This window comes from Alosa sapidissima, chromosome 18 (genome assembly GCF_018492685.1).
Source record: "Alosa sapidissima isolate fAloSap1 chromosome 18, fAloSap1.pri, whole genome shotgun sequence".
Taxonomy (NCBI): domain Eukaryota; kingdom Metazoa; phylum Chordata; class Actinopteri; order Clupeiformes; family Clupeidae; genus Alosa; species Alosa sapidissima.
Window position 1 is genome coordinate 259,608 of NC_055974.1, and position 24,784 is coordinate 284,391.

At 41.2% G+C, this 24,784-nt stretch overlaps 1 protein-coding gene and 1 long non-coding RNA gene across 3 annotated transcripts; one reads left to right on the plus strand and one right to left on the minus strand.

Annotated features, from left to right (window-relative positions):
- Positions 1-8,197: 8,197 nt before the first annotated feature.
- LOC121690183 lies at positions 8,198-12,709 on the plus strand. The gene is made up of 5 exons (XM_042070605.1): positions 8,198-8,236; positions 9,425-9,545; positions 9,625-9,692; positions 10,205-10,391; positions 12,426-12,709. Exons 1-5 carry the CDS (start codon positions 8,198-8,200, stop codon positions 12,701-12,703), a joined length of 693 nt encoding a protein of 230 aa, XP_041926539.1. The 3' UTR covers positions 12,704-12,709.
- Positions 12,710-23,222: 10,513 nt separating this feature from the next.
- Positions 23,223-24,709, minus strand: LOC121689577. Of its 2 annotated transcripts, none has more exons than XR_006024817.1 (3): positions 24,574-24,709; positions 24,100-24,379; positions 23,223-23,947 (listed from the first exon to the last, which is right to left on the minus strand). It is a non-coding gene; the product is annotated as an uncharacterized LOC121689577 (long non-coding RNA). The 2 variants fall into 2 exon arrangements; XR_006024816.1 differs by having other exon boundaries at positions 24,100-24,399.
- Positions 24,710-24,784: the final 75 nt, after the last annotated feature.

Here is a 24,784-nt window from a genome sequence, read left to right on the forward strand (position 1 = left end):
AACTTTTTCTTCTTCTTGTTATGAGGCAAGGACTTTATGTGCATTATCGCCACCCTCTTACTGGGGGACGACTCTCTTTTTACAGAATATCCAATAAAAATCAACGTTGGTCCATGCGTCATTTCCACCCAGATAGGAATTACCTTTGGACCGGATCCGCATAAAAGCCTCTAGATCCGGGCGTAGCTTACACACGGGTTCTGGCTATGGACCAGATCTGTGCCAGTTAGACTTTTCAGCTTAGCATTCCAATCCAAGCAGTCAACAGTCAGCAGATTTGGCCCAGATCCACTTACCACATCAGAACCAAAGCTTCCACAAAGACAGTTCACTGATGTGTCCCACATCTGTAATACGGACCCAGACCACCTCTAAACTTGGACTTGTTGCTAACGTTCTATGCATTTATTTCTCAAGCAGGTTTACTGAACAGAGCCGAACGCGCCAAGTGAGTGAGGTCCGTCCGTTTGAGAAACATGATGCTGATTTGGCCCTCATCAGTACCACGGATTACAGCCACAGGCACCAGAAACCGTTGGAAAAGAGCAAATAAAACTTTTGTGGGGGTGCCCATTGCCAATTTCCTTATTAAATCCTGATTTGTTAAATCTTACAATTGAACACTCCCACGTAGCCTATGTAACGGGTACCGTAGCAACGGCACCGTGGTGAACAGATTGACTCCTGTAACACAGGAGAGAAACGAGGAGACAGCGTGTCAGGTTCAAGCTCTCTGCAGTAATTTATTTAAGAATCTTCTTCAGCAAATACATCTCTATTGTTAATAATCTTTTTATGTTTCACATATTGCATATTAAATGTCTTTTTAACATTACAATGAATTTCAGTGTCCATGTCAATACAAAATCCAGAATACACCTCTAAACACCAACTGCATGTTCACTTACTCTTTGTGCGTGTATTTTACACTATTTATCAAAATGAGCTATATTTAGAATACTTGGAAACTTCCATTCACCGTGTTTTATCAGTATCACGTGAATACAGTACTGCAAATCATGCTCAAAACTAACTTCATGTCATTTTAAACTGTAACCATTCTTGTGTAAACTCAATGAGCAACAAAACATTTCCAACCGATGGTGGGGAGCTAACATACAGTGAGCTAACCAACACTCGTTACATTGCAAGCTCATAAAAATATCTTCGCGTGTGTACGCACGTGGGACAGTGTGTGTGTGTTAAGCTAACTTGCCCTCTCGTTTCAAACTCGTTACAAACAAAATCATAAACAGACTCTTCGAAAATTACTTCACTAAAACAGTCCACTCATATCCCAAACACATTTCAGTATGGCTAAATCCTAGTTCTGAGGTGTTTTTGTACATTTACCCACCTGTAACACTGGAGAGAAACGAGGAGACAGCGTGTCAGGTTCAAGCTCTCTGCAATAATGAGAACAATTCACACTTCACGCAGCTAAGCCCAATCACCCGACCCTGCCCCCTGCTGGCCCGGAGCAAACACCACACAATTCATTTTGCAGAAATTACATAGAAAAGAAAACCCTTGGGATACTTCGCTTATTTGAAAATTGTGTTCAAATAAAAGACAATAATTCTGAATGTTATTACACAAATACACAATACAAAAATACAACACTTTTGTGGTCGTCACACCTACACAAAAATGGTTAATTCACTAACAAAGTATAGACTTGTCTTAAAATGGAAGATTCACCACATAACTAAAAAAAAATACATTAGCAACTGTCCACTATCCATGAGCATTGATATTGCCATCGTGGGAAAAAAACGTTGTGGGGGGTAAAAAACCGGCACTGGCGCACATAAGAAGATGGATGCCAACATGGGTAAGTATATTGCTTTTAAATACTATATTTCGTTGTCAATGGTGTGATTATGGTGAATATAGTGTGAAATATGGGACTATGAAAGTTTCTGCTTGAAGTTTTTGTTTGCCCCATGCCACTATTTGCTGCTAGCAGCTATTGTAAACGTGCTAATTACCAGTCGTTCGAAATTTCTTAAAACAACAATGTTTTTTAATACTTCAAAAGAACATTTGCTAAATGAATCTTACATTTATCAGTAGCCATAGGTGTGTAGATTTGAACAAAATCTAGTTTGGTTCTTACCGGGACTTTTTACTGCCTGAAATATCCGATTTTGAAATCACGAAATCAGTTTTTTGACCTGCTAAAATACATTTTGTGAGTCACCAGTTTGCGGAATGAATTAGCCAGTGGGTCCATTAGTGACATTTCATTCGCGCCTCCTGTTATTCACAGAGCTGCGTGAAATATATTGCAATTTTTCGCCACGAGGTGGCAGCTTAAGTCCGCTGTAGCATTGCTGGTAAACAGGGCAGCTGACTGCATTCAGAGGCTTTACAACGGCAGTGATTGGCAATGAGTGCGCATTCAAAGTCTATGCGCGTCTATGCAAGTGAAACTGACAAACTCGTGTGTAGGCTAAGCAACGATATTTAAAACATTGAATGAAGTGGATTCCTGTTATGTTCATGAAAACAGTATAGCGATTGGATAGCCTAATAAATCGCGACTTGTTGTAGGCCTAACAGTAGCTCATATCATAGCAAATAGCCTATGGCGATATTGAAAATAGGCTATACATGTTTTAAAGCCTGTGTTGCAGGTTAACCACCAATGTTGATTAATGGGTACATAAAGCACTCAATATATGTATATCATTTTTAAAAATGTCTCCAAATGGTGTTAAATGCCAGTTTTTGTTGTTTTTAGCATTAGCGGGGTTTTTTTACGCAATTCGGTGATGACGTCACTTTGGGGACTACATGATCTGCGCTTCATTCATTTCAATGGACATCGCCGGTTACACTTTCAACATAAAGTTTGTATATTTACACTTCGAATTTCGTCACAGCATTTATATCACAGCTACCCTATGATCTACCAATGGTAATAACGGTGCCTGATATCAATTTAGTAATTTTTCTGAATTTCGGGAGGTCTCGTTTTGGAGGGTATGTTTTACATTCATTCCTATGGGAAACGATCGCGGTTACACTTTCAACATAAAGTTTGTATATTTACATTTCGAATTTCGTTACAGCATTTATATGACAACGACCCTATGGTCTAACAAAGATAACAATGTCTTCCGATTTTAGTTTAATGCAATTTTCTGAATTTGAGAGGCCTCGTTATGAGGCTACATAATGCACCTATTCAGTTCAATGCATCATGCTTATAACGTTACAACACTTTTTTTGTTACTGTCAGTGAACAGCACCGAGTGAAAGTCAACATTTTCTTTATATCTAGTGATAGTGATCATGTCAGTTCAGATAAGTAGGCTACCGGGCAAACTTAGTCAGAAGATCAGAATAAAGCATCATGATAGCTAGCTATGGGCTAACTTTTTAGTCCCACCTGTGAGAGCCACCCCAGTTGTTGCAAACTTAGCTTCTAGCCGCCGCGATTAGGCTGGTCTGTCTTCAGCATGAATATTTTCGATAACTACTGCTCGTGATTGATTGCCATTGACATCGTCAGGGTACGGCTTACCAAAGAGGGAGATAATATGGGCAAGTCGCAGTTTTGCAGGTGCTTGTGTGGGCTGTGCCGTCCCGATGGAAACTGTGGTGGAGAGCTGCAGTAACTAGGGAAGCGAGTGCATTTTGGCCGCTGGTCGAGGAGCTCCCCCGTGACCAGCATGACATGATCTAGCTATCTATCTACCTGTCTATATACATATCTAGGCTATCTACCCAAGCAGCAAAACACGTTATTTGAACCAAAACAAACGTTTTATTTAGGTTGTATTTTGGTTTCAAATAAAACAGACATGGGTGAAAATCACAACGTTTTTTCACGCACGTATCTGACACTTACTTTCAACATTGAATGAAGGTGATGGTGTGGTGTTATTTTTACACCAAATACTAACGAGGGGAAAACGTGTGGAAAACGTGCCAGACACGTCTGATGTTAACCAGAGGCAAAACTGCGAGCACACCGGCAATTATGCGACTGCTGGTCCGCGGAGTGAAATTATAAGCCCGGTGCGCAATTGATTGCGCAACTGCGGGCCGACAGAAAAAAACGGTAATCAGGAAGAACAGAAATAGCCTACTTGCTAATTCGTTGTCATTAAACATGGAGCAAACAATTAAATTATGGTGTGAGCGTTCGTCGAATGCATGAATGCATTTCATTAAAAAGCATGTCAATTTTTTCTCCATTTGCCTACCAGAGTATGATAATTGCATGCGGGAAACATCCCAAAACAATAGTACTCATATAATTGCTGTTGTTTTTAGATCTAATGCAACCATGCTTAAGTAATTAACTATTCTAATTATATCTTACATTAGTAGCCTAAAGCAGTCCTCTGATGTGCATGTTTTCACAAACTTTTCGTGAACAATGTTATAACATAACTATAGCACTGTAAACATTGACTGCTTTGAAATGAAACTGCATGTATAACTATACGATAATAAAAGTAATTGTTGTAATGATAATCACAAGGATACAAGGATACAAGGAAGTTTATTGTCACATGCATATAGTTACTGGAAGTAAGAAATGCAGTGAAATTATGTCTGGTGTCAGCCTATTTCTGCATTAATGGGGGGGGGGTAAAAAGTGCAGTAGAAGAGGGGTTTAGTAGATTAAGTGGCAAGGGCTGCATAAAAAAGGTGGGGGAGGATTGGGATTGGGTGGGGGGCACCAACAAGGAGCACCCAAGAGCAACAGGGGCAAGGAAAAACTCCCTTACCAAGGAAGAAACATTGGGCAGATCCACGGCTCAAGGGGCTAACCCAACTGCCAGGGGTCTTGGTGTGTGTGTTGGGGGGATGACAGGGGAGATGGGATAGTGTGCTGTGTATGTGGGGAGAGGGCAGTGTGCAATATGTGTATTGGAGAAGCTTCCTCATGAGACAATGTCCTGTGTATTGGGGCGGGGGGCAGTGTGCTGTATGTTGGGGATGTGTGTTGGAGAAGCTTCCTGATGAAATAATGTGCTGTGTATGTAGGGGGGGGGGGGGCAGGGACTTACTATTGCAAGCAGAGTACTGTATGTAATGTATGTGAGTGATGACAGTGAAGATGTGTGTGTGGGCGGGAGGGGAGTGGAGCAGTGACTGTGTGTGTGTGTAGTGTGTGTGTGGGTAGGTGGGGGCAGTGTGCTGTAAGTATGTAGAGGATGTGTGTTGGAGAAGATCCTGAAGACAATGTGCTGTGTATGTGGGGTGGGGGGGGCAGTGTGCAGCAAGTATGTAGAGGAGGCTTACTGTAGCAAGCAGTGTGCTGTATGTATGTGAAGTGATGACAGTGATGATGTAAGTGTGTGTGTTGGGGATGGGGGGTGGGGGGGCAGAAAGGCTAGGCAATCAAGGACATGGGTAGATGGAGGAGAAATCAAAAATAATAAATAAAAAGTGTGCAAAAGTTGGAGAAAGTCAGATATGTGTGTGTGTGTGTGTGTGTGTGTGTGTGTGTTTTGACGTGTGATGAAATAAGAAAATAAATAAAAGGTCTGTAGCATAGGGAGAGGGATGTAAAAGTGCTAAAAGTCTTGTAGGTGTGTGTGGGTGTGTGTGTGTGTGTGGGGGGGGGGGGGGGGGGGGGGGGGGTCATGAGTGCTGAGGAGTGAATGAGTGCAAAGTCAGTATAGTGTGAGTTCAGAGTTGGGAAATGTTTGAGAGTGCTGAGGAGTGAATGTGTGCAAAGTCAGTATAGTGTGAGTTCAGAGTTCGGATGGCCTGGGGATAAAAACTTCTCCTGAGTCTCTCAGTTCTGGCTTTGTGACTACATAGGCGTCTTCTTGATTTCAGCGGTAGGAATAATCCATTGTTAGGATGAGAAGAGTCCTTCAGAATCTTTTGGGCTCTTAGGAGTACTCTTCTGGAATAGATATCTTGTAGAGGAGGGAGTTGAGTTCTTATAGTACGTTCAGCTGAGCGCACTACTCTCTGCAGAGTACTACAATCTCTAACTGTGGAGTTCCCATACCAGGTGATGATGCTACCAGTTAGAACACTCTCAAATGCTGAAGTGTAGAAGGCCTTCATGATGGATGTAGAAACTTTGAATTTCCTTAGCTGACGAAGGAAGTAGAGTCGTTGTCTGAACTTCTTCAGAACATATTGAGTGTTAACAGTCCATGTTAAGTCTTCAGTAATGTGGACACCAAGGTATTTAAAACTTGTGACTCTCTCTACAGGTTGCCCGCTGATCATTAGTGGGGTGTAACTGTAGTTCTGCTGCTGCCTTCTGTAATCCACTACCATTTCCTTGGTTTTATTGATATTCAGTGTCAAGCTGTTAGATTGACACCACTGTGCCACCTCATCAACCTGATCCAAGTAGAACTTTTCATTGTTGTTACTAATCAGGCCCAAGATCACGGTGTCATCTGCAAACTTGATGATGGAGGTATGACTACTGTTGGCTTTGCAGTCATGTGTGTAGATGTTGTACAGCAGTGGACTCAAAACACAGCCTTGGGGAGCACCAGTGCTGATGGTTAATGAGTCAGATGTCAGACCCCCCACTCTAACCACTTGTGAACGGTTGGTGAGGAATTCAAATATCCAGTGACACAGGGTGGTGTTCAGTCCTAAGGCCTTCATCTTTGTGACCAAGGTGAGAGGTACTATCGTGTTGAATGCTGAACTAAAGTCAATGAACAGCATCCTCACATAATTCCCATTCCCCTCCTCCAGGTGAGTTAAGGTGGTGTGCATGAGGTTTGAGATGGCATCCTCTGTAGACCTGTTGGCTCTGTAAGCAAATTGGAGGGGGTCGAAGGAGGCAGGGAGGGATGAGCAGATAATGTTTTTCACAAGCTTCTCAAAACACTTCATCACTGTAGACGTCAGGGCTACTGGGCGGTAGTCATTCAGACATGATGGACTTTTGTTTTTCGGTACTGGAACAATAACAGACTGCTTGAGGCAAGTAGGAACTGTCTCTTGAGCCAATGATGTGTTAAAGATATAAGTGAACACAGGAGCTAACTGAGCAGCGCAGGATTTCAAAACCCTGTTAGAAATTCCATCCGGTCCAGTAGCTTTTCTACAATTTACCCTCCTAAAGGCATTGCTCACATCGACCTCAGAGACACAGAAAGGTGCATCCTCATTTGCTTCACATGCTGCAGCTAGTCCAATATAGTCTGTGTTTTTCATGTCAAAGCGAGCATAAAAAGCATTAAGTTCATCAGGGAGGGCTTTACTCACATTCATCATAGGAGGGGACTTTCTTTCAAAGCCAGTGGTGGTTCGGAGTCCTTTCCACACTCGTGCTGGATCACCCTCCAAGAAATCAGCTTCGACTCTGTCTCTATAGCACCGCTTAGCATCTTTAATAGCTCTACGTAAACTATAAGATGCTGCTTTGTAATCCGTCATATCCCCTGAAATAAGCCCAGCATTATAAGTCATGGTGCGTGTCTTTAATGCCGTTCTCACTTCTCTATCCACCCATGGCTTCTGGTTAGGGAAGCTTCGGATCTTTACAGTTGGGATGATGGAATCAGTTAGCATATTGATGTAACTCAATGATACTTCCGTAAACTCATTGATGTCAGCAGAGTTCGTCTTGAACATCTCCCAGTCAACGTTGCTAAGGGCGTCCTGTAGCCTGGCTTCCGATTGGTCAGTCCAGCGCTTGACCTCCTTCGTCACTGGGGGGTCCGTCCGACTTCTCTGTTTGTACATAGACAGTAGGAAAACAGTGGCATGATCTGATTTTCCGAAAGCTGGTAGAGACTTCGCTTTGTAACTGTTCTTGAACTGTGTGTAGCAGTGATCCAGTGTGTTGTCACCACGTGTAGGGAAGTGAATGTGTTGAATAAATTCAGGCATGGACCGGTTCAGATGTACTTGATTGAAATCACCGGCCACAATAAGCGCAGCTTCAGGGTGCGTGTGTTGTTGTCTATTTAACACTTGCAATTCTGAAACCGCAGCATCTGTGTTGGCTTGTGGAGGAATGTAGACAGCGTTGAATATTACCGAAGTAAACTCACGGGGCAGGTAGAAGGGTCGACAGACGATCGCTAGATGTTCTAGATGAGGCGAGCAGGACTTTGAGAGAACGGTGACATTTCTAGGATCACACCACTTGCTGTTCGTCATGATGCAAACACCGCCACCTTTCGATTTTCCAGATTCCTCAGTCCTGTCAGAGCGAGCAGCAGAGAAAAACTCCACCGGAGTGATGGCACTGTCCGGTACAAGTTCAGTTAGCCATGTCTCAGTAAAGCATAGAATGTTACAGTCCCTGATGTCTCTTTGAAACTGTATCCTCGCTCTTAGTTCATCCATCTTGTTCACAAGAGACTGGACATTGGCTAGGAGAATGCTAGTCATCTAATTCCACTGAATTATTTTTGGAATCTGATCCCTTATCATACCTGTTCATTCTTACTCGTTGCTCGACTTATCGTGACTAAATTCAAGATGGCTGCAAACGTTAAACTTCGTGAAGATACTGTCTGTATAAATCGTCTTGTAAGTAAACTACCAGTGCTTTTTCAAAGTTCTCAATGTCTCGTTTTAAATGTCAGGGCCCTCGGAAGTCTACCAATGAAGTGTGGAGATACATTGAGCCTCGTAAATGGGTGTAAAACAGTGATTTATTTGCATGGCTAGCCCGATGCCGAAGCACCACTACTGAAAAAGCTGTTGGTAGCATCGGCTAACTAGCGCCAGATTTTGGAGTGCAGGAGACAAGCCAAGATGGGCTATGAGACATACGTTCACACTCGGTATCATGTTTCAATACACTTTAGGTCAATATCACACCGGAATTCTCCTTTAAGTCCCATTGTGCCGAATTTTGGATGCAGTTCCACCAGAGTTCCACTGGGGGCGATCGCCATGAGTGCAGAATGAATGGGAGTCAATGGAGCTAGACGGCTAAATTTGTCTCTTTCACCTGATTGTCGTTGACAAATCTCAGATTTGATTGTAGTTTGTATAACTTCAACATGGGTTATAGGTCAAAAGTTGAATGAACGAGTACTTATGTCCTTTTGATTTCTTACAGGTTGGGTCGTTGTTGCACATAACACACTAGCATTGTGCTAATGAATGACGTCATTGACACATTTTAAAGGCTTTTTAGAACAATTAAGTGACTTTAAAAATATAATACTCAACCAAGTGTATTTTCTTTGCCTCCCCTTTCGAATACAATACTCAAATTACTTGAAAATTATATCCCGAGAAAAGTGGATTTTGAGGGGTACAGCTCCATAGACCTCCATGCATTCTGCACTCGTGGACGAGCGCCCTCATGTGGAACCACAGAAGGAACTGCAACCAGTTCAGAAACCGGAAGTTTTCCGAGAGTGGCAGTTCTCCCCTTATTAGACATTCTCTGGTGTAACCCATATGAAATGGTTAGCCTACTGAGCCATTATCAGCATGAAAGATGTTGTAGCATAGTTTGACCTCAGGGTGGCGCAAGCACACCATTGTCAGCTGTTGTTATGCCAACGTCAGTTTGTCGTTACGCTTTGACACTGAAGGAAACCCAAGCCTAACGTCCGAAAGGAAAAAAGGTACTAAATACTTTGAAATCGCTCAATTCTTTCATAAATGTAATCAAATTTAATACTAATAAGTTATTTTATATCAAAGATCAATCCAGAAGTGAAAACCGACGTGAAGCCAGTGCTCAACGTTATGCTTTTCACCACGAAGCTCAGGTAAGCAGAGCTACTTGGTAAACTTGAAAATGACAGTTAGCTGCTAAGTAGAATCAAATGCTGTGATGTAGACCATGATAATTACATTTTTATAAAACCAATCGGAGTCTGTCAAGTCAGTTTTATTTGATAAGCAACGTTCAGTTACTTATATTCAATGTCTTAACCAGCAGTGTAGATCTCTAATATTACTATAGTTTAATACTATTTCCAAAATAGTTTGGCTACTTCTGTTAGCTGTAGGCTACCGCTATACTGGAAGTCTGTAGGGTTGGCTAGCTGGCTAATGCGGGCTCGCGCCATGGCTTGCGCCCTAGTGAAATTGTATGAACGTTGGTAACGTGATCAATAGTAAATGTAGCGTTACCATGGAAGCCATTCATGGAATTCATCCTCTAGGTTGATTATCCGGTTTACACTCATTGTTGTTTTGTTTTGATCTACTATTTTTATGTAAAGAAGTAAAGAAACATAGAAATAAGCTTACATCATGTACGTTTGTATTGTTTTAGAGAGGAACTTCAGCAGGCCAAGCATTGGATGACCTCGAGCGGCAGCCCAAGCCCGACATCAAGCCCAAGCCCGTCACAGTCGCTCTATATATAGCCTATCGATTTATCTATAATCTGCGCTATCTACTGCTGAACAATCCCTTACTCGTCTCTCTTTACTCCTCTCGTTACTCTCAAGGGTCTCAAGGTGGGTTTTGGACTGTAGCCTCCCCAAGGTGACGTAATGCAATGCATTGTGGGGGAAAGGAGAATCATTTCAAACGCTGTGAAAGTAGGCCTACCTGCTTTTTTGTATTATATTCCGTTTTGTGATACCCAACAACATCAAATACAATGGATAACAGTTTAAATGTTTATTACCAACAAGCAAATTGTGCAAATTTGTTGGAAAATGAACCCTGCAACACGGCCTTTAAGTTTCACTCACCTCGCTGGAGTGCGCGCATAGGCCTATGCCTACTTGCCCGTCCAAATAGAGGGCTTTCTTTCACGGAGCTCTGTGATTAACGGGAGGCGCGAATGAAGTGGCCACTTCTAAATGCTACCCACTGGCCAGTTCATTCCGCAAAACTGCTGACTCACGAAATGTATTTTAGCAGGTCACAAAACTGATTTCGTGATTCTATAATGCATTTCGTGACACATAATTCATTAAGTATAGCCTATGCTAGGTTACGAACAATCAATCAATGATGCAACTATATAGCTACACAGAAACAAACTAAGATGATAATAAATCAAACAGGCAAGATAACATACCACTTTTTCCCGCCTGTAGACCAGAGGTGCAGCTTATGGTTTATTTTGTGGGTAAACTCAAAGAGAAGATACCGCATATCTTTCACGATGAAGAAAACATTTTTTGAGACGCTGAAGTCACGTAACTCATTCATTCATTTACAAATCCCAACGACTAACAAGTGAGGCTATGACGTGCGTGATTGAATTGGAATACAAAAAACATTTTGAATCAATACATTCAAATAATTAAAACTAGTTTCCTAATCTATGTGTCGAGCGGGATCGATCAGTCAAAAGATTATAATTTAAACGTGATACTTCTATCCGGCTATAAAACGATCTCTGAATCTCGAGCAGGGAGTTTCTTGTAAATATCTCCTTTAATGTGCACTTCTGAATTAAGTAGGCCTATTACCATGGGAACCGCTCTATTAACACTTATGTTGTATGTTAGAATATTCCAGCCGAAAATTACTTGCGCCCAAGCTGTTGGATGATCTTTTTTTTTTACCGTTTACCTGTGGTTTTTATACGATAGGGGTGTCATGTTTCATGGTCTAACAATACAATTAGCCTAGTTTAAAGGTGCGATTTGTAGGATTGTTACCGAACGTTCTGTTGGCCAAAATCAAAACACTGGTGAACGTTCTCAAGACTACCAGACGCGAGTCTCTTCTGGGTTGCCAGATGTAATGAAGACTTAGCTAACGTTAGTTGACCTGCAGCTGCTTTAACGTTTCTCCAACCATGACCCAGCTACACATTACGGAAACAGTGAAAACAAAAAATACCTCTCTAACCAACGTAACATATTTAGCTGAAGTTAGTGATGCAGATGAAGTTTAGCATAGGCTACCTGTTGTGGAGAAATATGGCCAGCTCTGCGTCAGACTTGATATTCTTCGTTTGACGAAGACGTCACCATCTCAGGAAGCTCCTCCAATGTCCACTTAATTTGTTTCTTGTTTTAATTGTGGAAATTTGCCTGCCTCTTGTAGGTGTTCATGACTACAACTGACAGCTGTTGACAGTTGGCCTTTGCTAATTTGGCAACCCAAACAGGAGAACGCGCTAGCCCATTATTAATACGCTATTCTAGAATTAATCGTTCAAAACATAAACGAAAATTCCAAGAGATTCCGCCCCGTAACTGATTTTTTTTCATGGGTTTTACGGGGTTTCACGGGTTAGAGTAATGTTGTCAAATAAGCCATTACTTCAATTCATTGTGTTTCCTCACTCTCTGACAACATATGGTGATCATTTTTGGAATGGTTACAGTTTATTTTCCATTATTTCCTTCATACTGGACCTTTAAGCCAACATTCGGTTATTTTTTACCGATCAACATTTCATCACTGATTGAAAATAAAGAAAGGGTGAATAATAAATTATATTTAGCGTAATGTAAACCGATATTGCCTGCCCATAGGATGCCCTAAAGTACAGTGAGCCACTAACGTATAATCTTGTTCCATAGGAGCGATACGCAAGTGTCCAGTGACGGCCCAGGCAACAGACACAGACATCCACCAGTGCACCATACGCTGGTTCGCACTGGCGCATGACCGGGAGGGGGGCCGTAGCAACCAGCGTGAAGAACAAGAAGAAGCCAGCTACATTTTGGATTTTATGTTTTTTGTTCATGTTTTGAATGGAGGGGGGCGTAGCAAGCGCCAGCGCGATGAAAGAAGCCAGCTAAATCTTGGATTAATTGTTCTATGTTCATGTCATGTTTTAAATAAAGATTTTTTTTAATGTAAACATTTTCTTCGATTCTGATGGGGTATTGGGCTATGCAGCAAGCCTACAGCAAGCGACAAGTGCTATGGTTGTTATAGGGCAAAGCCTTGGCATTTGTATGATGTGAATGATAACATTATTTTTTTTTTCTCATTTACATTCTTCAGCCAAATATAGCAAATGCTCAAATTTCATGCAATCATTCACATCATAGGCCTACCATCACATTTTATTGGCGTTATAGATGTTAAAAAAAAAAATAATTTTCCATTGCCCTATATTCTGAAATGTATACTTTGTGGATGGCCTATGATTATTGCTTCTGACTGTAGGGTAATTAAATATAAGGTAGCCTAAATGATAGACTAAACATCACGTAGGCTAACTATAAATGCCGAAAATAAGGCATATAGCTGGCATCGATCTGGTACGCGGATCCAAGCCGCTCCTGTACGGGACTGGGCCAGCGCTGCTCCATTTCCAGGTCAGATCCGTGAAACGGAGCCTGATCACTTCTTGGCCGATGTGCGTTTGGACGCTGGACCGTGTCCGTTTAACGGATCAGACGCGGATGGAATGTTAGGTGTGGGCCAGCTCCACCCCAGTGTGGTTTTACTGTTTTGGTACAAGAGTGGGCCAGCGCTGACCCATCTCCGGTGCAGAGCCATGAAACGAATCCTGACCATTTTTGGCCCGTTGTGCGTTTGGACGCTGGACCATGTCCGTGAGATGGATCTGGGCCGAGTCGCATGGTAGGTGTGGGCCAGATCCACGCCAGTGTGGTTTTGCTATCTGGGCAGCTTTGTAACTTGGCGCATGGTCAGAGCCGACTGGCGCTGGATCCGAACCCCAGTGTTCAAGATGGCGTTGACTATGAATTGGCCGGATTTACTAGCCTAGCCTCCACCATTCATTTGTATGGAGGGCGGGACTTAGTCACTCTCTCCAGTTATATATAATACCTCCATGACTTCAACCACTCACATCGAAGCCGACCCGTGACGCTAATGACAGTCTCACAGTCGCTTCTACGCTATGTCACATCTATGAAACTCCCGCTCTGCGTCCTGATTGGCTGAACCATAAAGTCGGTTGCAGAAATCACTCTCAATTCGCCTTATTCACCCGGCTGCGATAACGAGGCTGAGGGGTACACTTGCCATTACACCTCAGTCCAGCAGATGAAGAATCGGTGAGCTTTTTTCGGCAGTTTGCAAACGGAGTGCATTACCACCACCATCTGCTGGACTGAGGTGTAATGACAAGTGTACCCCTCAGACTCGTAATGGCCACCGGGTGAATAAGGCGAATGGAAGAGGTCCCAGATGGATGTGAGTGAAGCTAGGCGGAGCTAAGCGGAACGAAATTCATCTGGCTAGGGTCAGGTTATCATGTTGTAGTGGTCAACATAAATGTGCACCTTCTGTTATTAGAATGCTAAGCGGAGAAGCATCCTAAGCAGAGATTTAACATCATTCATTTCTTGTGTGGCTAGAAGCTAGCTATGTCATAGGGTAGCTAGGATAGACTCCTATTTTTTAATAAGAGTAATTCAGGAAGCATTTTAGCCCTAAGAGTAGCGCCTGACCCGACAAACACGGGACGTCCCCCGGACCTTATGCCGACATTCACGACGTCCCCGATTGGTTCCGAACGTCATGTTCTCTAGCAGACGTTCCGGTGACCTTATTGACGTCTGGAGCAAATTATCGTTTGGTTATTGCGTGACGTCCGGTGCAGGACTTTCTGGGGACGTCACCGTCAGGTCCCTCAGATGACATTTGCATTTGGTCATTTCAAATACCTCCTAAGGACCCGACAATAACGTTATACCGGGTACATGGGGGGGACGTTTGTTTATTCACACATGGCAGTGGAGTTGAGAGCGCTCTGGCTACTGCCTGCAGGACGAAGACCTCACATCCATGCACGACTTCACGTTACACGTCTGGGGATGACTAAAGTATCTATCTATCTAGTCTCTAGCAGTAGCTGCATTAGCCTACCGTAGTCTAAGGCAACATATCATACAGTTTATGAAGTTGTGCGTCTATACGCACAACTTCATAAATTGGGAAAAGGGTTGTTAACGTTATGAAAATGTCTGCGAATTATGTAGCACATACATTTTGAGTTTAACGTTAATGTATAACGTTACAAACTAGGGAAGGGATTTTATCAAATTCATGTTCGCTGATGCTTGGTGTAACGTTAGCAAAGTCGCTGTTCTTAGCTTCTAGCTTAGCCTACAATGCGCATTTCTTCAGATAACTGTCATTACGTGATGCATGTAACATGCTCTAAATAGGCAGTGGTTTCCCAGTAAACAAAATAAAGTCCCGGCGACGTCCCCTAAAGGTCCCCTGGCGAACGTCACCTCCTCGACATTGTGTAGGGTTCCCTTTACGTCATGCGGACCTCTGTTCGGGAGGTCTAAAAGACGTCCACGAGACTTTGAGAAGGCGTCCTGTAATGGTCACCGCGACGTTATGCGCGCGACGTTTATATTTCCGCGATGGTTAAAAAAAAAAAAAAAAAACATGAAGCGCGATTTAGTATGGTAGGCTATTAAATCCTGTAAGTCTCAGCGTTGCTAGGAGAGAGGTAGACGGAACATGAACACGCATCAACGACTTCTTCTACAACTACACAATCAACTTCACTCACCTCATATTTTCACGCATGTATGAAATCACGTCCACCGAATGCATTACACTAATGATGAGTAGACATGGACATTTATACCGGGCTAGGATGTGTTGCTTTCACATCGACGGTGTCATTCTCTTAATAAACTAATACGACGTTTTAATGGGCATATCCCGTAGCATATTGTTCAAAACATCATCAGAGTAGGCCTAGGCTAGCCTAAGATAAATTGTTCAAACCAAATTGTTTCAAAATATTAAAAAATACTAAATGAATCGCAATGCATGCTGGGAAGCAAAACTCAACATGAAATAAAGTACATGAAACATAACTAGAATGCATTGACGTTATATCCACTCATTTTCTTGGACCTGTGATCAAACAGGGACAGCCTATAAATGTAAGCCTATCTTCCTGGAACATTGCAGATAAAGAAAAATGTAGGCCTATTGTTTTCTCTGAATGCTCTTTGTAGCCAACTTTAAGATGAAATAAATAGATTCCAGATGTTTCTATTCTATATCATTGTTTTATTAATAAACAGTAAGGCTCTGGTGAGGCAGAGAGCTTGCTCCTCGTCAGAAATCTCATCGGATATGTGCACTCTTTGCTGTTTCCACAAGGAGCTGCTGTAACATCGGGGACAGCTATGCGTGACACTTTTAAACACGAGCATGTGTCAAATAAATGACAATGACACACATACATTTTGAGTTTAACGTTAACAACCCTTTTCCCAGTTGATGAAGTTGTGCGTCTATGGGTAAAGTACCGAGGTGAAGTTAGTTTGATATTTGATATTCGGATATTCGACAGATATTCAAAAAAAAATTATGCAGCCGGTTTCACCCCGTGTTTGCAGACAATGTACAAACAGATGACCTGTCTACTTGCTCCCAGCCGACCTAGTGACCTAGTGACTCCAAACCAATTCAAAACAGTTATCCTATATGGGACTCATCAGACACACCTCTTTTTATAGAAACTATATGCACACAGTATTTTATATGAATATTTTAAAGAAAATACCTTATTTCCCATAAGGAATGGTCTCCTTTTTTTCAATACCTCCCAAGCCATGTGACCTAGTGACTCCAAACCAATGCAGAATAGTTATCCTATATGGGACTCATCGGGCACACCTCTTTTTATGGTCATGGCATGCACACTGTATTTTATATGAATATTTTGTAAAAAAAAATACATTATTTCCTATATGAATGGTCCTCTTTTTTCAATACCTCCCAAGTCATGTGACCTAGTGACTCCAAACCAATGCAGAATAGTTATCCTATATGGGACTCATCGGGCACACCTCTTTTTATAGTCACTGTATGCACACTGTATTTTATATGAATATTTTAAAGAAAATACATTATTTACCATAAGAAACGGTCTCCTTTTTTTCAATACCTCCCAAGCCATGCGACCTAGTGACTCCAAAGCAATGCAGAATAGTTATCCTTTATGGGTCTCATCGGGCACACCTCTTTTTATGGTCACTGTATGCACACTGTATTTTACATTAATATTTTAAAGAAAATACATTATTTCATATAAGAAACGGACCCTTTTTTTTAATACCTCCCAAGCCATGTGACCTAGTGACTCCAAACCAATGCAGAATAGTTATCCTATATGGGACTCATCGGGCACACCTCTTTTTATGGTCACTGTATTTTACATTAATATTTTAAAGAAAATACATTATTTCATATAAGAAACAGTCTCCTTTTTTTCAATACCTCCCAGGTCATGTGACCTAGTGACTCCAAACCAATGCAGAATTGTTATCCTATATGGGACTCATCGGGCACACCTCTTTTTATGGTCACTGTATGCACACTGTATTTTATATGAATATTTTGTAAAAAAAAACTACATTATTTCCTATATGAATGGTCCTCTTTTTTCAATACCTCCCAAGTCATGTGACCTAGTGACTCCAAACCAATGCAGAACAGTTATCCTATATGGGACTCATTGGGCACACCTCTTTTTATAGTCACTGTATGCACACTGTATTTTATATGAATATTTTAAATACATTATTTACCATAAGAAACGGTCTCCTTTTTTTCAATACCTCCCAAGCCATGCGACCTAGTGACTCCAAAGCAATGCAGAATAGTTATCCTTTATGGGACTCATCGGGCACACCTCTTTTTATGGTCACTGTATGCACACTGTATTTTACATTAATATTTTAAAGAAAATACATTATTTCATATAAGAAACGGCCCCTTTTTTTTCAATACCTTCCAAGCCATGTGACCTAGTGACTCCAAACCAATGCAGAATAGTTATCCTATATGGGACTCATCGGGCACACCTCTTTTTATGGTCACTGTATGCACACTGTATTTTACATTAATATTTTAAAGAAAATACATTATTTCATATAAGAAACAGTCTCCTTTTTTCAATACCTCCCAGGTCATGTGACCTAGTGACTCCAAACCAATGCAGAATTGTTATCCTATATGGGACTCATCGGGCACACCTCTTTTTATGGTCACTGTATGCACACTGTATTTTATATGAATATTTTAAAGAAAATACATTATTTACCATAAGAAACGGTCTCCTTTTTTTCAATACCTCCCAAGCCATGCGACCTAGAGACTCCAAACCAATGCAGAATTGTTATCCTATATGGGACTCATCAGGCACACCTCTTTCTATAACCATTGAATGCACAATCTATTTTATTTTAATATTTTAAAGAAAATACATTATTTCATATAAGAAACGGCCCCTTTTTTTCAATACTTCCCAAGCCATGTGACCTAGTGACTCCAAACCAATGCAGAATAGTTATCCTATATGGGACTCATTGGGCACACCTATTTCTATGATCACTGTATGCACATTGTATTTTATATGAATATTTTAAAGAAAATACATTATTTCATATAAGAAACAGTCTCCTTTTTTCAATACCTCCCAGGTCATGTGACCTAGTGACTCCAAACCAATGCAGAATTGTTATCCTATATGGGACTCATCGGGCACACCTCTTTTTGTGGTCACTGTATGCACACTGTATTTTATATGAATATTTTAAAGAAAATACATTATTTACCATAAGAAACGGTCTCCTTTTTTTCAATACCTCCCAAGCCATGCGACCTAGAGACTCCAAACCAATGCAGAATTGTTATCCTATATAGGACTCATCAGGCACACCTCTTTCTATAACCATTGAATGCACAATCTATTTTATTTTAATATTTTAAAGAAAATACATTATTTCATATAAGAAACGGCCCCTTTTTTTCAATACCTCCCAAGCCATGTGACCTAGTGACTCCAAACCAATGCAGAATAGTTATCCTATATGGGACTCATTGGGCACACCTATTTCTATGATCACTGTATGCACACTGTATTTTATATGAATATTTGAAAGAAAATACATTATTTCATATAAGAAACAGTCTCCTTTTTTCAATACCTCCCAGGTCATGTGACCTTGTGACTCCAAACCAATGCAGAATTGTTATCCTATATGGGACTCATCAGACACACCTCTTTCTATAACCATTGAATGCACAATCTATTTTATTTTAATATTTTTAAGAAAATACATTGTTTCCTATAAGGAATGGTCTCCTTTTTCAATACCCCCCCCCCCCTCTCTATCAAAATAGATTGTGCATTCAATGACTATGACTATGAAGGTAATTCAGAAGGTACTTTTTAGACGGTCCCTGAGGTGTGTCTGATGAGTCCCATATAGGATAACTGTTTTGAATTGGTTTGGAGTCACTAGGTCACTAGGTCGGCTGGGAGCAAGTAGACAGATCATCTGTTTGTACATTGTCTGCAAACACGGGGTGAAACCGGCCACATACATTTTTTTTTTAATATCTGTCGAATAGCCGAATATCAAATATCAAACTAACTTCACCTCGGTGAGCAACGCAGACATATAGACGCACAACTTAATAAACTGTATGATATGTTGCCTTAGACTACGGTAGGCTAATGCAGCTACTGCTAGAGAGACTAGATAGATAGATACTTTAGTCATCCCCAGACGTGGAACGTGAAGTCGTGCATGGATGTGATGTCTCCGTCCTGCAGGCGGTAGCCAGAGCGCTCTCAACTCTGCTGCCATGTGTGAATAAACAAACGTCCCCCCCATGTCCCAGGTAGGCCTATAACGTTATTGTCGGGTCCAGGTATTTGAAATGACCAAATGGAAATGTCATCCGAGGGACCTGACGGTGACGTCCCCAGAAAGTCCTGCACTGGATGTCACGCAATAACCAAACGATAACTTGCTCCGGACGTCAATAAGGTCACCGGAACGTCCACTAGAGAACATGACGTTCGGGACCAATCGGGGACGTTGTGAATGTCGGCATAAGGTCCGGGGGACGTCCCGTGTTTGTTGGGTTATTTAACGTAGTCACGTACTTATTATCTGTTTTATTTTCAGAAACACACACGGCCGAATTGGGACTGAACCGACTTTTGGAGCTGAATACGATGCAATAAAACTAGAGAGATGTTAAAAACAGACCACGTAGCATTTGTTTAGGGTTGTCTAGCAACAGAAGTGACTACTTAATTTGTAAAGCAAAACGATCTAGCTCTACATTGCAGAAGAATTAAGGATACTGCTTCTTCATGACTTGTTTAAATGTCATTGTAATTTATTTGACGCATGCTCACGTTTAAAAGTGTTACGCATAGCTGTCCCCGATGTTACAGCAGCTCCTTGTGGAAACAGCAAAGAGTGCACATATCCGATGAGATTTCTGACGAGGAGCAAGCTCTCTGCCTCACCAGAGCCTTACTGTTTATTAATAAAACAATGATATAGAATAGAAACATCTGGAATCTATTTATTTCATCTTAAAGTTGGCTACAAAGAGCATTCAGAGAAAACGATAATTTTTTCTTTATCTGCAATGTTCCAGGAAGATAGGCTTACATTTATAGGCTGTCCCTTGATCACAGGTCCAAGAAAACGAGTGGATATAACGTCAATGCATTCTAGTTATGTTTCATGTACTTTATTTCATGTTGAGTTTTGCTTCCCAGCATACATTGCGATTCATTTAGTATTTTTGGCTATTATTAGTTTTTAATATTTTGAAACAATATGGTTTGAACAATTTATCTTAGGCTAGCCTAGGCCTACTCTGATGATTTTGAACAATATGCTACGGGATATGCCCATTAAAACGTCGTATTAGTTTATTAAGAAAATGACACCATAGATGTGAAAGTAGCACATCCTAGCCCGGTATAAATATCCATGTCATCATTAGTGTAATGTTTTCGGAGGACGTGATTTCATACATGCATGAAAATATGAGGTGAGTGAAGTTGATTGTGTAGTTGTAGAACAAGTCGTTAATGCATGTTCATGTTCCTTCTCTCCTAGCAACGCTGAGACTTACAGGATGTAATAGCCTACCCTACCATACTAAATCACACTTCATGATTTTTGTTTTTTTTTACCATCGCGCGCATAACGTCGCGGTGACCATTACAGGACGTCCTCTCAAAGTCTCGTGGACGTCTTTTAGACCTCCCGAACAGAGGTCCGCGGGACGTAAAGGGAACCCTACACAATGTCGAGGAGGTGACGTTCGCCAGGGGACCTTTAGGGGACGTCGCCAGGACTTTATTTTGTTTACTGGGGAGTCTGTGACAGCTTAAAAGAAGTCGCGAGGACTCCTAACTCACTAAGACCGAATCACAAACAATTTTTGTGGTGGCTTTTTGGGACTTTTCACGTCGCAATGTTTTGAAATGCATCTGCAGGAGCTAACAATCGCGAGGGAACAATTTTGCATTGTAGGCATAACTAAGGGATGCAGTAACACCACCAACAACAACCATAGCCTACTCATTGTCAACATGTACATTAAATGTAACGTTTCATTGTGAATCAAATTAAAATGTTCTCCTCTTTGCAAACGTAGGGATAGGCATATGGTGACAGATTCATTTAATAATGTTGCTGCATGAATCACGGTAAGCGCGAATGAAGTGGCCACTTCTTAATGGGACTCACTGTATGGAAGTAGGCTAAGTAAAATAGAGATGTTTAGGATATGCCCGCTTGACAACGGCAGAGATAGAACTGGCCTTTGGCTATAGCAACCATCCATCCATAGCAACCAACCATCTAGAACGACTGGCCTTCATAGCAACCAAAGATCTTAGCTGTAATTCATGTAGGCCTACAGTATGCATGCAATGTGATGCAAAATATAGAAAGGTGATGAAATATACAGAGACAGGTCAAGAAATATAGTGCAATGGAGACAGTAGTATACAGTTGATTTACAGAAGGAATATAAATTAAATATAAATATGTGCAGTGTATTAGCAGTTACCTCATACAATAAGTAGAATAATGTATGTAGATGTAGCAGTAACATTATAATAGTAGAGATAATAATATAGATATATGCAGTGTATTAACAGAATATAATAAAACGGAATAAATATGGATATTCAATATGACAAATATATAACAGATATGTACATAACATACAGCTATGTGCAGTGTGGAAACAGTGTCATTGTAGCGCAGAAACAACATTATAAGAGTAGTAAGAATAAGTCTATGTGCAGGATGAATAGTATGAAGATCATTAGAATAACTATGTATAAATGTAATTACAGTAGGCCTATGTACATTTGTAAATAAATAGAAAACTATGGGTACGCAAAAACTACAACCAAAGCTGAGCTTGATCAACTAGAATGTCTAAAGAACCAGAACTTGAGTGTAGTTTTTTGCTGGGTCCCAGGCCATGTTGGTCTGAGGGGAAATGAGAAAGCGGACAGTGCTGCTAAGCAAGCCCTCAATGAAGAAGTCACAGAATGTCAAATCCCTGCCCCAGACCTTAAACCTATACTGAACTCTTACATCACACATAAGTGGCAATCTGAATGGGATTAATGTACCAACAACAAGCAAGGAATGTGAATTTTGGCACGTTTGATCCACTGGGTCGTTATGGACCACACAAAATACGGTGTTGCTAAAATTATTAAAACATGCGTTCATGAGTATCCAGCTACATTTAATGAGCTAAGTAAAATACATTCACACACACAAAAAAACATCACTAATGTTGTGGACATTCCTTTATTCTGAGATACATCAATAGGCTCTCAAAACAATCCCAAACAGACATAAGGTCTTTATAGAGCAAATTCATATAGATTATTTGTCAAATAAACCAGTAAAACAGAATTAGGGGATGGAATATATAACATTCACACTCATAGCTCATATTTTTAAAATAAATCAATGAAAAAGTATCCTGACAAACAAGCAGCATTTTAATGCCTTGGTCATATTTTATAATTTAAATTTTTCTCTAGGTTACCTGATAGCCCAGTTTGAGAGGTGCAAGACGCGTGACATTATTTATTTTTTCAGCCAATCACTGCTGTTGTTTTATTTTATTGATTTGATCTTAGTCATAGAAGCTAAATTCGAAGGCAGGCCACAGGTAAAATCCAATGAACCGCATTCACCCCGCAAGCCAATAGTTGAATAGCCCTCTCCTAGAGCTTTAGAGGTATTGCCACTGCTCCAACACTGAAAGGCAGTGTTAAAATGCTTGGATCAAGCCAGGTTCAGCATAGCGTATGCCACTGTCTGCTCACGTTGGTGACCGGACCAGGGCAAGCACACTTTCGCAGTTCCCGCCGGAAATGCAGTCTAGTTTGTGATAATTACTTTACAATTCATTTTATTGTCTGTGGAATGTGTTAAAGCTGCCTCTTTTCAACCTGCACCTTATTTCTTGTAACAAATGTTATGATAAATTACAATATCACACCATTTCAAATGTATAATTTAATAAATTATAATACTTTAGATATTGCACATATTTTATCTGACTTAAACCACTATGCAGAATCTGTATAAGAATATAAATACCTCTTGACAAAAAACAATGCAGAAGATACAATGAAAACCAATTAAAATGCATTTATTTGCACACTCGGACACATTCACACACGGACGCGCGCGCACACACACACACACAGAACATGAGAACAACCTTACAAACAACCTCAAAAAAGTAGTGTACACATTTACAATTTACTTTTCTTCATTTCTTTCAGCCACTCCTCTTTTGACAGAGGCTCTGTATTTGGGCTGTATAGTGCCCTTATACTGACTGTGGCCAGTTGCCTTTGTCCGTAACTGTCCACATGTCCGGCATGAATTCACCTCCACTGTTCGTTTATTAAACTTGGCCTTGGAGGTGGGTTTCTGTGGGCCAGGTGAGGGCTGTTGAGGGTAAAAACAACTGGCGTAGGGAACTGGCGTAGGGAAAGGCTGGAGTAGGCAATCCGCTGCAAAGTGGCACTCCTGGAGTGAAGTCCTTTTTCTTTTTAGGAGAACGGAACCGTCCTTTGTTGAGCCGGGCGTTCTTGGTGCCGTGCGGCAAAGGCCACACATTGTTGGTCATATGGCAACAGGTTCTGCCACAGACTTACAGTTCTGCCAGCCTGCTGGTTGGTAAGGGTCAAGGATGGCTCATGACGCAGATCCACCAGGAACTCAGCTAGGCTGTCTACCTTGTCCATGCCTGGCATGTTATGTTCGTCTACAGCCTGAAATAATATAGTAAATAAAAACATAATGAGTTATGAGGGAGACAATCATGTTCATATGATGAATTACTATTTAGATACATGTAGTTTGACATAGTTTAGTTATATGAGTAATGTAGGATAATTTCAGTCTTAAGTAATAGCTTACTTACCAGTTCTGATGGCTGGGCCAACAGAGAAGGAGTTAGAGGCGACAGGGCCAGTGTACAAGGCGATGGGGGAGATGGCGGGGCCAGTGGTGATGGAGGAGGCGGTGGGGCCAGTGGTGATGGAGGAGGCGGCTGGGCCAATGGTGATGGAGGAGGCAACAGGGAGGGCAATGAAGGGAGTAGTGTAGTGGGGTCAATGTCCAAAAGCTTGGATGGAGGATGCAGCTGGGTCCTGACACATGACAGCAAGATGTCTGTTGGTGGGGGCCACACTGATGGAAGTCTGATTCACACACAAATTTCCTGTTGGGGATCAATAAAGTATCTATCTATCTATCTATCTATCTATCTATCTATCACACACAAAGAAAGTGAGTGACTGTATGTCTGTGTGTGTGTGTGAGAGACAACGAGAGCAAATAAAGAGATGAATAATGTTAGAATCACTCTACTTTACACAATAAAGAAAACACTCACAGGACGTGAAGGTTCAGAGTACATCTGTGCTACAAGCGATCAGGTCACAGGGGTAGAAAAAAAAGTCTGGGAAGATGAGGGCTGGGGTGTAGCAGAAATGGTGTTGGTGGTGACAGATTGGATGCTATGAGACATACAAGTTGAATAGTTAAAGGAACCGTATGGAGGATTGTGGCCAAAACTGGTACTGCAATCACTTTCAAATTACTCT

What these genes read in the sequence shown, in the direction of transcription:
- LOC121690183 (XM_042070605.1), top strand. Translation starts at nt 8,198, where the DNA reads ATGGCACTGTCCGGTACAAGTTCAGTTAGCCATGTCTCA. An exon ending in GTTCAGTTAGCCATGTCTCA is followed by an intron (nt 8,237 to 9,424) that starts GTAAAGCATAGA and finishes AAGATGTTGTAG; the next exon opens with CATAGTTTGACCTCAGGGTG. An exon ending in AACGTCCGAAAGGAAAAAAG is followed by an intron (nt 9,546 to 9,624) that starts GTACTAAATACT and finishes TTTATATCAAAG; the next exon opens with ATCAATCCAGAAGTGAAAAC.